Below are 14,286 nucleotides of genomic sequence, written 5' to 3' on the forward strand. Positions count from 1 at the left end.
ACCCAGGAGTTCTTTTTTTTTTTTTCTCTCTCTCTCTTCCCCCCCCTTCTCACCGTCTCTTCTCCCCTTTGGTTTTCTTTCTTTCTCTCCCCCTCTTTCTCTCATTCATTCCCCCTGTCCTATTTATTAAAAAAAAAAAAAAAAAATGACAAAGGATGAACTGAAGCTCTGCCATCACGTAATGTCGCATACTGCTGTTTCTGATGTCATTTAAATTAAAAAAAAAAAAAAAAAAAAGGATATGAATGTGTGAATGTTAGGTAGAAAGCACCGGGTGTAGACAAAAGTACATGTATGAAAGGGGGTGAATGGCTGAATGAAGCATGTTGTATCAAGCCCTTTGAGTGCTAGAGTAGAGTCGCAAAGCATTATATAAGAACAAGTCCATTTAGCATTTATCTAGACCGTCTGTTTGCCGGGGGCAGCCAATTAGAAGGCGTTAAAGGAGAAATGTTAAAACAGCTTATTACAGGCAGAGAGTGAATCTTTTTAGACCAGGACACTGCTAATAAAAAAAACACTGTCTAAGCTGCAGGTGAGCAGCTCTGTTCGGGGAATTAACTCTCTCGCTTTCCCACCTAGAGTTTCTTCTGCCAGTTCTAGGATTTAACCACATTAATGTGAATTTCTCTACCCCATCCACACCTTCTCAAAGTGTCAGGTGATGGGAGTACGACTCCCTGTAGACCACTGGTGTGTGTGGCAGTGGTTGTGAGGTGGACAAGCTGCCAGAGAGCAGCTGTCGGCGAAGTGCTTGAGAGCCATGTGGGATATAATTGCAGGGTAAAACGTCTCCTGTGGTCTATTTTTGAACTGTATGGCCACTGATGGGCTCTCAGGCTTTAGGCTACTGCAAGAAAATCAATCGTTCATTGTACCATCGGGTAGCTCCAGTGTGTTCCTTTACTTCTCACTGGCAGCTCATTAAGTGGCAATGGTGGGGTTCTTATATGATCGCACAGTCCCTTTTCACGTCCAGTTGACTTTTAAATTGCTGTCACAGCCAGCTTCCAGAAAGGCAAGTTTTCATTAGCATAGCCAACCCTAGCTGCAAATAAACTACCTAACATGCTCGCTTACTCCGCCCTGCTGCCATCTTTATAAAATACCTCGGGAGTGGCTGGACAGCATCATAATCCCCGGGGAAACTGAGCATAAACCGAACGCAGCCCCTTATCCCCACGCTCTGGCGGTGTCTCCCTCTAACTCCTCCGTGTGGAAACCGCACTCCTCCTCCTCCGTGTTTAGCGCCCGCTCGCTGTCATTCGTCCAAGACGAGCCAGCCGGTGCGATCGTGGCACTGGCAGAGTGGAGCAGCGAGAGCCGCATGTAAATGAACGCCTCCACCTCCGTTGTTTTCACCTGAGGATCCAGAGGAGAGCAAACTCACTGTCCCGTCTACCTCATCGGCGAGCCGAGCTCTTTTTCTGTCTTTGTTCACGCTCGGAGCGGAGATAAAGAAGGTTCAACTGCACTCTTTACTTTGGAGCAAACGCCGCTCGCTAATCGCTGCCTTGTGGCGCTGTCGTTTCTCGCTACAATACGGTGAGTGGACCTCGAGTTTGGCGGCTGTAGTGTCCAGCAGAGCTCTATCTGCCGGGGGATCTGCTGTGCTGGCCGCTGGCTGGCTGGCGGATCCGCCGGAGCGTACAGCTGCGATGACAGGAGGCATCGATTTGTCGACTTTAAATACTTAATTTACAAAAGTGAGCCCCTAGTTGGGAAGTCTTCTATAAATAGTTGTATATCATTGAGATGTTGGTGTATAATACCACTGTATGTAGCCGTGTAATTCTCCGTTTAGAATATAAATAGTTGCTCAGTAGTTGGGTACAGACAGCCGTGCAGCTGTGGGAAGCCAGGTCAGGTAGGGGACATGCAATCAATTAAACAATCTGTAGCTGATGGTGCATGTGACAGTCTTTATCCACCATCACCATTACGCATGTCCGTCCCTCTGTATGAATGATGACAGAAGGAGAGCCTCTAGGATGGAAGCAGAGAGAGAGAGATGATGTGTCAGTCCTTGAACCTCAAGCCTCCCACAGCAGGCTGGCAGCCTGAGGGGAACCGGGCTCCACTCCTGCTGCACATCCAGCTGTCTGAAAGGCATCTTGCTTTTTTCCCATCCTCTCTGGAGCGCTGTTCACCTCAAGGGTCAGCTGTGGCTCTTGAAATGAATGCTGCAGAGCAGGCTTGTTTGCGGGTCGGACTTCTTTCTCCTCCTTGATTGAAGATTATCATCTTTCATCACACTGGTGAAAATTGGATACATGTTTTCAACAATACAGTCAGAGCGGTTCTTCTTCACGTGTGATTAGATAATGTAACCTACTTTACTGACAAAGCTGGAACCTGGATCTCCCACACAGGAAATCAAACTTCAGCCTCTTTGCCCCAAAGAGGTTGTTGCTAGCAGCTCCAAGCCAAGAGATTTACGTGGGCTCACACGACTTCAGCAAGAACCACTCTGCCTCTGCCTCCAGACCTCCCCGACACATCTCACCAGCTCGAGTGCCGGAGGGACAGACGGCTTCGGAACCGAGCCTCCCACCTTGGATGCTGAACATCTCCCCTGAAGTTTCTTCATTCCAGGACTCAGCAGGGGAGAATATGAAAGAAAGCGTTTTGCAGATCAGCTGGGTTGTCCTAACAGTGTTCTAGTGCATGCACTGCTTTGAGATCAGTTTTGTTTATATGTGCACCAAAAAAAGAAAAGGGTTGGTTAAAGACCGATGAGAACCCCTGCAGGGATCTGACGATCCCTTTTGAGCAGCACATGATGGCGATGGCCAGGTGAACTCCCTCCCTCAGCTGGTTTTACTCCTGTAGTAAGACAGGCTGGGGGTGCAGGGATGCAGGCAATGACTGTTGTGTAAGTTCTCTCTCACAGAGCAGCATCATTTTTAAGGGGAGCTTAAAGTTAACATTAATGTCAGCAGATGATGATTTTTGCATAGTTTTGTGCTTCACACTCCTTTCAGTTCCACTCAGGACCGAGCCAAGTGCCCTGGAATTAGTGACGTGCCCATCCTGTGTAATCAGGGTTGCCTGTTTACAGTTAATGGATGCACTTCTGCACTGCCCGTGCCACATTAGAAATGATTGATCCTGCCTTAATGCCCTTCCTACATCACTTCTTACGGCCTCAGCACTTTGCCCCTCTGTGCGGAAACATCAGCAGCTCCCGGTTATGCGTATTGACGGTGATGACCTTTTCCCTCATAAATATCTGTCAGAGCTACATGGCTGCCTGCTAGGAGGCACACAGGAACATCAAATAACCCGACAAGCTGCTGCTACTACCAGAAAGAGAACCCCCACCCGTCTCTGGCTGTTATCGAGAAATATTGAGGCTTTCGACCAGCACTTAAGGATATTTAGTGCAGCATTTCTCAGAAAGCTGGGAAGCTACCCAAAAGATGTTCTCAGAATGCACAAATTGGCCTTAATCGAACATTGTCTTCACTCAGCTGTCTGCAGGAACGCCGGTTTCTGCTGACTCCGTATGAACAAAGTTGTTTTTGAGTTTTATTTTTAAAATAAATGACCCCAGAGACTGGCAGGGAAAGCCAAAATGAAATAGGGGAAAAAAATCTGCTTTCATTTTTCCGGAAATAATACACCGACGCTGCCGTTAAACAGAAGAATGAGTCAGTATGAAATGCTCATTGTTTGTCTGCGTTATCAGCGTGCCGTAGATGTACAGGCAACGTTGAGAAGCAGATGGGGTTTCTTTCTTTCCCTGTTCTGATTGGAGCAAGTTCTCTTAAGGGTGCTCACTTTAGTCTAAATTAATATTCACGCCCTGAAACATTTGCTCCCTTTCCCGTTCCTTGAGATTTGAGAACAGGCACCCCGGGTTTGTAAAGATTAATCCAGTCAGCGCAGAAATCGAGTATCCCGTGCTCATTATCTGTCATTCCACAGCCGCCTCCTCTATCTTGCACTAGTTCTCCCATCTGTGTGTCTTTGGGTTTCACCGCTGTGCCTTAGCAAAAGGTAGATGAAATATTCACCAGGAAAGCTGTTGTTTCCCTCAGGGTCTCCAACTCCTCTACCCCAACCCCTTCTTCCAAACGCTCCAACGCCCCTCCCTCCTCTCCTCCTCTTCCCCCCCGCTGCTTCTCCTAATATTACTCTCCCTCCATCCTATCTGTACCCCACTGAATCCCTCTGATAGTATCATTGATGGAGCCCCTGCTAAATTATGCATGGATTAGATGAATTATATCTTGTAGCTTTTCATCTACATGTCCTCTCCCTGCCTCCAGTTACTTTTGTTTTCTGCTAATGTTTTCTTTAAAAAAAAAAAAAACTTTATTTTTTGGCTCGCATCGAATCCTCCTTTGATGAGGTCCTATATTTAGCTGTTGTATTTATCTTCTCACTTTCATGCCTCCCTTTGAAACGTACCAAAAAAAGAAAAAAGCCTTGGAGGACGGGGACAGTTGCGACAGGATCAGAATGATATAGAAGACCGCCGCTTTTGAATAGAGAGGGCAGAGGACGGGCAAGAGCAGACCGGGCACCCGCTACAGAGACTGTAAAAGTTCCTCTGGGGATTATGCAAGTGCCAGACATCAGATGTGTCTTAAAAGGAACATACGGAGGCCCTCTTCAAATGCCAGCTACCCTCTGGTGTTCTATATTGACCACTTATCCCCAACATGTCTCCGTATTTCACATATTCCACAAGTATCACACGAGAGAGCACGAGCCCATCTAGTAGCTCTGGAAGGAGAAAAATGAATGAATGGAGAAGAAAGCTGTGTTTGCTGGCTCCATGTGAAAGCGTAGCGAGTCAGGCAAGCTGAAAGGATCTAATCAGGCGACTGTGTGACAATATTCTGCTGTGGAACAATGTCTGATGGCTCATCATCCCTGTTTTCAGAAGAGTGCCTCTCTGCCACCCCCTGCTGACCATGCGGAGTGTGGGTGCAGTGGTCCTGGCGCTCGCCGCTGCCGCACTCAGCTCGGCAGACTCCGACACGCACCGACCGAGACACGACTCCAACCTGGAGATCTGTATCCTTCTGCTGACGGCGTGCAGAGCTGCCGCCAAATGCTGTCCGCTGATGTCTGTGTGTGTGTGTGCAAGTCACTAAGTGTTGAACTTAAGCATCTTCACGGGTGTGTCTCTCTTGATGTAGAGAGCGTTTGTCCTCCTGACCTCCTCCTGTCAGACAAGCGGCTGTTTGAGACCAAGAGGAAAGATCAGCTGAATGCACTCAAGAATCTAGTAGAGCTGAACGACATCAACCAGCAGTACAAGATCATAGACATCATGCTCAAAGGGCTCTTCAAGGTACAGTGTGTATGTGTGTGTGTAAGACATCATATAGTGCCTGGGAAGCAGCAAGTCAAGCACAGACAAGGCCACTAGCATCAGAGAGCAGGCGCTCTGAAGCTCGACCTGCCTGGTGTTTCCAGCAAATTGAAGGATAAGAACGTTTGTAGCTCAATAGAGAATCAAAAGCTCTAAAATCCACCGCATTCAGCAGCGCGTGAGCTCGCTTTTCATTTGAATCTGAATTCATGCTGCTTACAGGTGCCATTCACTTGCACCAGACTGGGAGCTGTGATTTTACTGTAGGCCTCCATTTCCCAGCGGGCAGCTATGCGTGTATCTGCATCGCTCTCAAGGAGAACGAGCAGAGTCGACCTTCGGGGGCTGCAAAACATCGTCAGCACTTCTATACGTCTGCGTGTGTGTGAGCCAGCGTATCTATTCTGTGCAGTGTCCACACAGATCACGCGTTGACTGTAACGTCTGTGGGAGGTGGTGTGTAAAATGTCATAAGAATAACAATCGTAGCACGTAGATGGGAGTACATAACCCTGGAGATTGAGCTCTCTTTCTCTCTTAAGGTGTTGGAGGACTCCCGACAGGTCTTGGTTGCGGCCAACATGCAGCCCGATGACCCCTTCCCCATGGACGATAAGATCAAAGAAGGTCTGATTCGCTTTTAAATCTCAGCTGTTGCCTTCTCTCTTGCTCTCGAGTGTTTTTCACACACTGATTCTGTCTCCAACACCTCTGCCTGGGTTGTCTTACGCTCTGTTACCCATCTCAAAAAAACCCCACTTCTGCCTGGTGTTCATCATCCCATCTTTATCCCCTTCAGTGCGGTCTGAGTGTGCTCCCCCAGTAAAACCTTGAGCTGTTTTCCTCCCTTTGTTCTGTTAAGCATCATTTTCACCGTGCGCTATATACATGTGCATATTCATATTCTGTTTCTGTCCTGCAGCTTATTCCCACGTAGTGGAGAATACGGCGTTCTTTGGCGACGTGGCGTTGCGTTTCCCCCGTATCGTCCACCACTACTACGACCGGAACACCGACTGGAGCGGCCTGCTGCGCTGGGGGCTGAACTTCTGTAACCAGACGGGGGTTTTCACAGGAGGAGCCCACCAGCACGTCCTCACACTTGTAAGACCTGCCGCAGCCTTTTTATTAAGGGTGTCAAAAAAAATGTTTCTGGTTTCACTTTTTCTCATTTCGATCGTGTGGATTTAGAAGAGATTTGTCGACGTCTCGCTGAAGACTGAGAGTTGTTGCAAAAGCTGAAAGAAAATGATTCAGATCAAAATCTAACTACCTAATTCTTCCTTTGCCAGTGCTCCACTAAGTTTCATGAGATTCAGCGTGATTGATCTTGCAGTGATTGCATACCGCCGCTTCAGCTCACGCCTTGGATTAGAAAAGAAAACATCTCTCTGCAGGAGGATATAATGGAAATATTCAAAACACAGCGAGAAAACAGTGCGTTACAAACCGTAGCACAGTGATGTAAATGTGTCTGGCACAGAGCAAAAGAATAGTTGAGGTTTACAGTGATTCTTCGGCTCCTAATATCCAGCCTTATCCCTGGCAGCGTGTTTAAGGCTCAGCGAATTCTGAAATCTATAGATTCTTGCAAAAGCAACAATAATGGTGCGATGGTAGTAGATTAATATCTCCAGAAGCGAAAAAGCTGCACTGGCTAAAAGAAGGAGTTCAATATCTCAGGGTCTTGCTCACGAGTGGGAGCAAAAGGCGAGCTTGACGGACAGATCGGTTTGGCATCACCAGTGATGTAGACTCTGAGTCTGCTTCACTGTGGTGAAATGAGAGATGAGCGTAAAAGCGAAGCTGTCGATTTATCGGGAGCACCTACGTTCCTGCGCTCACCTGTGCCCGCAAGCTCCGTGTGGCGACTGAAAGAATGAGACTGCAGATAGAAGGGGTGGAAATGAACTTTCTCTCAAAAGGTGTCAGGGCTCTCCCTTACAGACTGGATAAGGAGAGCGGTCATTCAGGAGGGGCTCAGAATAGAGGTACTACTCCTCCACATTAAAAAGGAGCCAGTTGCTTGGAAACGCCTCGGTGTCACCCCAGAAGAGCTGGAGCAAGTGGTCGGTGAGAGGGAGGTGGGCCTGGGTAAATGGCAAGGGATGGAAGGGTGGAAAGAACCTTTTATTTTGGAAAACAATACTCAAATATCGAGGGTTTTTTTTCCCCCAGATTTGTTTTGTTCTATAAATACAGTTCTTATCTCCCACTCGCTATTGAAATTTAAATGAATTTAGATAATGCTTCCCAATAACTGCCCAAACTGCCCACCTGCATTTCAAAGTGGCTGCTCAGTGGCTTCTAGATCAGTTTTAGCCACACGTTAAACAGAAGGCACATTCTCATAAACCACAAGAGGTTATCTTTTCAGCAGAAGTGCCATCTGTGCATCATTAGCTATACCAAACAGGAAAAAAATGACTTTAAAAAAAAAGGGTGACAGTTCTCTGGAAACCTGGTGGGTTTGAAGAGTGATGCAATCTCATGTCATGTAAGTGTGGAGTTATCAGTCATCAGTGTCAGCCAGCGTGTCAGATATTTCTGTAGAAATTGAAATTTGGCCTTTTAAACTTTAAAGACCAAAGGCGTCTAACTGGTGTTTCCTTGTTTAATGTGCGGGTTAATGAACTAAACTCCTGCAGGATTAATCTGTGACCTTAGCAATGTGCCAAGAGGATTATGAAGTGGATTAATTCTGAGGCTCGAAGCAGCAGCAGCAGCAGTTTTGCGTCCTAAAAGTGTGCGTTCGACCCTCGCTTAACCCCACGCTTGGTTTCCGACTCCCTCGTCTCTATTTCATCCACCTCCATGAGCGGTAAATAATGAAGAATGAGCTCTAATACTCACAAGGAATGTGGTTTAAATTGCATCAGAGCGCTTCTTAGCTGTAGCATAAGTGATGTGACGTTTCTTAGCTCTTTTTGAAGCAAGCATTATGTATCATCTCCCCCTCTTTTCTTTCCTCTGCCATCTTTCCTATTCTGCTCACCTTGCAGATGTCACAGGAACTGGGAATAACAGAGAAATCCCCAGACTTTATAAACCCGTACCGCACAGAGAGAGATGATGTGAGTACGCTGCATACATGCTGTTCTACACTTTGCCATCATCCATTATTATTCTAGCCTGATACCTGGTAACAGCTTTCTTAATACCCCGGAGACTCTCTGGGTACACCTTTGCAACCAGCAGGAGTAGAAACACATGCAGATCTTTGCTTTGTTTTTCGTAGAAATTCTCTAAGAAAACACAGCCTCTCTCACATCGCGACTTTGATCTCCCCGCGCCCTTTCTTATCTGCCGCAGGTGCTTCACACAGCCGAGGCTTTCCAGAAGATCCTGAGGGAGGAGGAGAAGAGGAGGAGGAAGGAGGAGAAGAGGAAAGAGATCAGGAAAGGCCCTCGCATATCCCGCTCTCGCAACGAGCTATAGCGCTACACCTCATCGAGCGCGAAGAGCAGAGGAGAGGGAGGAGGAGGAGGAGGAGATGAGAAGGCGCGTACACTCGCAGTCCACAAGGGGTGGCTTGACTTGTAGACTCTGGTGACAGTGAAGAAAAACAAAAAGCTGCCGTCACTTGTACAAAAGCCAGGTGCTCGAGAGAGAGAGACAGAGAGAGAAAACCTCAATGTGACACAAAAATGTAAAGTGGAGGAGGGGGTTCGTCCAGATCTGAGAAAAGCCTGAGCTGCTGTAAGTCAGCAGTTCTTTAGAATTTGGGGGGGAAGGAAAAAATAACAAGAGAAATAACTCTCTGGAGATGAAGTTAAGGCAAACTCATTTTTGATAACTTGAAGCTTATGTAACTGAACTTTGGGATATTAATTAATTTTAGTCTAATCGTTTTTCTTCAAAACTTTGCGAAGCCCCCGCTGTACTGTGTCTGGTCTCGGTTTAATGTATCTAAAATCCCATACGCTTCAAGTAGGTGCAATTGCCAAATTTGACCTTTTGAAAATGTGGCGTGTTTATGGTTGGGTTGGGCTCGACCGCTGATTGAATATTATCTTTCATTATTTCTAAGAGCTGTTGAATTTCTCAAAGGATGTTTGTGAATAGGCAGATTTACATTCCCACTGCTGCTCAGAATTAATAAGGACACATCATTATGTTGCGTTTGCCTGAAGGATGGCGTAATGATAAAGATTACCATGGGTTCATTTTTATGTCTGCTATTTTATTTCCATCTGAGGGACTCATTTGAGATTTTTTTTTTTAATTGACCATATAGTTTTTTCTGCCTTAATGAGCCTTCACATTATTTTTATCCTGTCAACCTGAAATACAACATGTGACCATTCATCTAGCAGTCCCTCGTCTTTAACCTTTTTTCCCATATTTTTCCCCTTTTTAAATTGACACGTTTTGTGGATTCAGAGCTACACAATTGAGACTGATGTAATTTTCATATAGTAATAATGACTGTTATGAAAACTATATGTATATTCAGAGAAAAATATCATTGCTGCAGAATGAACAAGCCATTTTGTTAACACGTGTAATGAAATAAAGTGACTCTGATACATAAGGAAGAAAATTATATATATAATATATTTGTACTTCATGTGGCTTCATACTGTAGGGATGTCAATCTCATTTTACATTGTGGGCCACGCACAGCCCTCTTTGACCTTAAACGGCTGGACCAGTGAAAGTACAAAATAAATAATAAAAATAAAATTACAGAAAAAGCTCCGGTAGTTCATTATACAGACTGTCACTGTACTTAATATACAGGTTTTGTTAATTCACAAAAAATGTCTCTTTTTTTTTTCTTTTTTTTTTTTTTACTGTGTAATTTACCTGTCATTTAATTTTTTATCTGTTAATTAATTGCTTTTAGTAAGACTGGCAACGGGGCTGGGCTTTATCAATAGGAAAAACTGTAACACAAACTCTATACAAAGATTCAGGGCTTTATATGTGACAACTCTACACTTTGGCGTTTACTCAATTTGTATAATAGCAAACAAAAGGTTACCGGTTCGAGCCCGGGAAGACACACAAATCTCTTGCTATTGTGTCAGGATGGAGGTAAAAAAAAAAAAAAGAAGAAGAAAGTAATCTTCCAAATCAAGCGTGAACATGAGAGCGGCTGAAAGCAACCCCCTCTGTGCTCCACAGACCTGCTACATTTGTTTTTGTCGAGCAGATGAACCGACAGAGGGCAGGAAACCATCAAAGACACAAAGTCCAGTGTTTGCATTTCATATGCGGGCAGAACAGTTTGACTTCAGCCCGTCTGTGGCCGCATGTAGAGGATGAAGGGGAAGCTGGCATGCAGAGAAGAAACGGCCTTTTAGTCTCTCTGCGAAATGTTTCATCATTTGTACTGTGGTAAGATCACTCTTTGATGTTTCTGTCAAAGTTAGCGACTTGCTAACGAAAGCTAAGCTAAAGCTGTTAACGTGCTAAGGCTGAATTATTAGCAGGCAGTCTAATTAACGAGATTAAAGCGTGAGCTCTTCATTCGACATTTGATTTTTAGTTTCAGGGTATGTTGTCACTGGGTGGTGTTAAAGTTAGACATTTAATGTAACCACCTAGTGGATGTTGCTAGCTTCGCGTCCCTCTTGCCTGTAGCTAGCCTATTGCTGTTTTGTTTATGTGCAAGAAGCTTCCTGATGCTCTCACTTGACAAAGCTCATTACATTGCTGTTATCTTTCCCAACGACACAAAGTGGAGATAATACAAGCCTTGGTTGCTGTCTGCTTTTCCATTGGTCATTACATTTGCAGTGAACATTTCAAAAAAACATTTACAGTAGTCTGAGCGTTAACGCCAAACGTTTTCTGCTCCTAATGTTCTGTTAGAAGACGAGGAGGGGAACAAGGAACCAGTACACATGGAGGGTGAGAAGGAAGGAGTCGACTCTGAGACCATGTGTAGCGAAGACCTCAGACTGGTCCTTGTTGGAAAGACCGGATCTGGCAAGAGTGCATCTGGGAACACCATCCTGGGCCGCAGGCAGTTCCTGTCACAGGTCAGCGCCAGCTCTGTCACTCAGATTTGCGAGATGGGAAACACTGAGCTCGCTGAAGAAGATGGCCGGGCCGTCCCACAGAGGAGAGTGAGGCGAATCATGGTTGTTGACATGCCAGGCTTTGGAGACACTCACCTCAGTGTGGAGCAGATTCATGCAGAGATTGCCAAATGCGTGTCTCTCTCTGCCCCTGGCCCCCACGCTTTCCTCCTTGTAGTGCCAATAGGACGATACACAGACAACGAGAACCAGGCTGTTTGTGAGCTGGCCAAGATATTTGGGGAGGATGCTGTATTTCACCATACAGTGGTTCTTTTTACAAGGGGGGATGACCTAGAGGGAATGGGGATAGAAGAATATCTGAACATGACTGCACCTCCTGGGCTGAGGGCTCTGATAGACAAGTGTGGGGGTAGGTACCATGTGCTCAACAACAAAGACCCCAGTAACACAGCACAGGTTAAAGAGCTCTTGGTGAAGGTAGACAGTATGGTGAGGCAGAGTAACGGAGGGTTTTATACTAACATTATGTTTTTAGAGGCAGAGGCTGCAATCAGGGAGGAGCAGAATAGGATTTTGCGAGAGCGAGGGCAAGCAGATGGTGAAGACCAAGAAGGAAGTAACTGCAGAACTGATGAGGGAGCTAAACTTGCAAAAAGAAGGAAATGTGTTTTAGAGTCTGACATAGCAGGAAGCAGCGAGAGAGGATTACAAGAGCTCCAGAGGAAAGGGGTAGAAAGAGGAAGTGAAGATGATCTTAGGGTGGAGAGATGGGCAAAGGAGAGCAGAAGCAGTCCTTTCAGCCTGCTGAGAGACCAGATCAGAGGCCGACATTGGGGCCATGGCAGAGCTGTCAGCCGGCGGCCATCTGTTCGGTCGTCACTAATTCGTTTCAGGAGGGAAGCCGCGCTCTCTCCCATGGTGCTGGAGAGAGTTAAGGTCCTGGTGGCTGCTGGAGCCACTGGCATGGCAGTTGGGGCAGTTTTTGGAGTGGCTGCCCCTTTGGCAGCCGCAGCTGGGGCATCTCTTGTTGGGAACTCGGTTGGTTTTGCTGCAGCTCAGTTAGCTGGGATGTCTGTGGCGGGAGGCTCAGGTGTGGGGAACGCCGTGGGCGCCATAGTGGCAGCAACCTCGGGGAAAACTGCAGTGGCTCTAGGCGCAGCAACAGGTGGCGTTCTGGGTAGTTCTGTTGGAGCCATTGCTAGCGCTGAGGCTTCCAGTCCTGCAGAAGGTGCTTTAGATACCCTCAGCCAGGTTAGTATCATAGGGGCCACTGCAGTCGGGGTGGCGGCCGGTGTGGGATGCACCATGGCAGTTGGGGCTGCTTTAGGAGCAGCTCTGGAGGGAGCAGCTGCCCTCGGTGGAGCTGAAACTGCAGCAGCAGCAGGAGTAGCTCAGGGTAGTTTAGTGTCAGGAGCCACTGGGACTCCTCAGTGTGCTGCCGCCTTAGCTCAGGAAGTGGCCGCTGGTGCTGTGTGTGGGGTAACAGGGCCCAGTGTGGCAACAGCAGCCAGCAGGGTTGCATCAGACCCGTGGGGCACCATGTCGACAACAGCGCGCATCCTGAGCGCGGTGGCCGAAATCGGCAAAGCTGCAGCCGGCATCGCCCTCGCTGGTGGTCTGGTGGTGAAAGTGGTGAAGGAAAAAGTGAGAAGCGGCACAGGAACGACAGAGGCTTCCTACTCAGAGAAGAAGTCTTATGAATTCTACTGGAACAAATAAATACAGGCTGAGCGTAGAGTCCAAATCCAGGATGTAAGAGATTTATTTTTCCACCTTCACAAGTAAACACCACACAACACAGTAGCTTACTGCAGTGAGGGATATTTTTACATGGATGTAAATGATTAAAGATGCACTGCTAGCAACAACATCTGTGTAATAAAGTTGTATGCGGTATTAATATGAAACCACTTTTTGAAAGAAAAGGTAGAAATTTCTTATTCTAAATGTTGGTTCAAGCCGAGGCTGAATAATCCATGACATTTGCACTTGTGTGGGACGACTGAAAGACATATTAGATGGGTGTTGATTCTGTTGTTTCTTATTTTTAAACATGTTCATTTCATTGCTGGTTGGTATTAAAACACACTTTAGTCCTTGAGCACACATCATACTTAAAAAAATAAATAAATACAGTGAGTATTATAAACAGAAAAAAGTCATCTTAAGCACCTCATCAGTTTCCATAATGAATGATATGCAACGATTGGCTGGGTTTATTGTCACGTAATATGTAAACCGGGAGAGTTATCCAGTTATGTATTAACACAGGTTAATACAGGCAACACATCTGCTGGAAATGAGTCAGCAGTTCACTGATGTGTTCATGTTTTTGCTGTGAAATAAAAAAAATACAAATATTGTTGCAAGAACTAACGTTTTTGGCCTTCTTTTTTCCTTTTGTTGTGGTATTATATTTGTGTTATCTTTTTATAATGCCATATGTGTGGAGTTGATTTATTGGTTAAAAAGTACAACTATGGTTCTCCATTTGAAGAATTCTGCAAACACATTAGGTAAAAATGTGATGGTGCTTAGAATTAAGATCTGTGCCATTTTAAATGTGTAGATTTGATGACTTTGTTAGGTACACTAATACCTGGTTGGACGTCCTTTTGCCTTCAGAGCTGACTTAATTTTTCCTGGCATGGATTCAACAACAATGTCCCAAAGATGCTCTGTTGGACTGACGTCTTGTGACGGTGGTGGCCATTTGAGTACAATGAACTCATGTTCAAGAAACCAGTTTGAGATGATGTCAGCTTTATGGTTGTGTTATCCTGCTGATGGTTCCTGTGAACCATCAGAAGAAAGGTACACTGTAGTTATAACTGGATGGGCATGATCAGCAACAATACTCAGGTGGTGTGATGGTAAGTTGGTACTAAGGGGACAGAATCCCTGTAGATCAGCAGTTGCTAAAACACACAGCGCAGCCCATCTGCCACCAACACCTATGCCAAT

The 14,286-nt window shown here is 45.9% G+C and overlaps 2 protein-coding genes across 5 annotated transcripts; both read left to right on the plus strand.

Moving 5' to 3' along the window:
• The first annotated feature begins 1,240 nt into the window (after positions 1-1,240).
• On the plus strand, positions 1,241-10,026 carry ccdc134 (coiled-coil domain containing 134). 3 transcript variants are annotated; one of them, XM_026165688.2, is made up of 7 exons: positions 1,241-1,545; positions 4,895-5,028; positions 5,187-5,308; positions 5,872-5,956; positions 6,252-6,433; positions 8,332-8,403; positions 8,642-10,026. In XM_026165688.2, the coding sequence occupies exons 2-7, from the start codon at positions 4,926-4,928 to the stop codon at positions 8,765-8,767; spliced, it is 690 nt and encodes a 229-aa protein (XP_026021473.1). In that variant the 5' UTR covers positions 1,241-1,545; positions 4,895-4,925; the 3' UTR covers positions 8,768-10,026. The 3 variants fall into 3 exon arrangements, with proteins under 3 accessions (XP_026021473.1, XP_080157115.1, XP_080157114.1); XM_080300989.1 differs by having other exon boundaries at positions 1,412-1,545; positions 4,898-5,028; XM_080300988.1 differs by lacking the exon at positions 1,241-1,545 and adding an exon at positions 2,067-2,875.
• Positions 10,027-10,338: 312 nt separating this feature from the next.
• On the plus strand, positions 10,339-13,694 carry LOC113021192 (uncharacterized). Of its 2 annotated transcripts, none has more exons than XM_026165689.2 (2): positions 10,339-10,672; positions 11,150-13,694. In XM_026165689.2, the coding sequence occupies exons 1-2, from the start codon at positions 10,651-10,653 to the stop codon at positions 13,039-13,041; spliced, it is 1,914 nt and encodes a 637-aa protein (XP_026021474.2). In that variant the 5' UTR covers positions 10,339-10,650; the 3' UTR covers positions 13,042-13,694. The 2 variants fall into 2 exon arrangements, with proteins under 2 accessions (XP_026021474.2, XP_026021475.2); XM_026165690.2 differs by having other exon boundaries at positions 10,473-10,672; positions 11,153-13,694.
• The last annotated feature ends 592 nt before the right edge of the window (positions 13,695-14,286 follow it).

This window comes from Astatotilapia calliptera, chromosome 4, assembly GCF_964374335.1.
Source record: "Astatotilapia calliptera chromosome 4, fAstCal68.1, whole genome shotgun sequence".
Lineage (NCBI taxonomy): Eukaryota > Metazoa > Chordata > Actinopteri > Cichliformes > Cichlidae > Astatotilapia > Astatotilapia calliptera.

Bases quoted from the DNA above. Each gene is read 5' to 3' on its own strand.
- ccdc134 (XM_080300988.1), top strand. From the start codon at position 2,856: ATGCAGGCAATGACTGTTGT. The intron at 5,957-6,251 runs GTCTGATTCGCT...TCTGTCCTGCAG, and splicing joins GGACGATAAGATCAAAGAAG to CTTATTCCCACGTAGTGGAG. The intron at 6,434-8,331 runs GTAAGACCTGCC...CTCACCTTGCAG, and splicing joins ACCAGCACGTCCTCACACTT to ATGTCACAGGAACTGGGAAT.
- LOC113021192 (XM_026165689.2), top strand. From the start codon at position 10,651: ATGTTTCATCATTTGTACTGTG. The intron at 10,673-11,149 runs GTAAGATCACTC...ATGTTCTGTTAG, and splicing joins GTTTCATCATTTGTACTGTG to AAGACGAGGAGGGGAACAAG.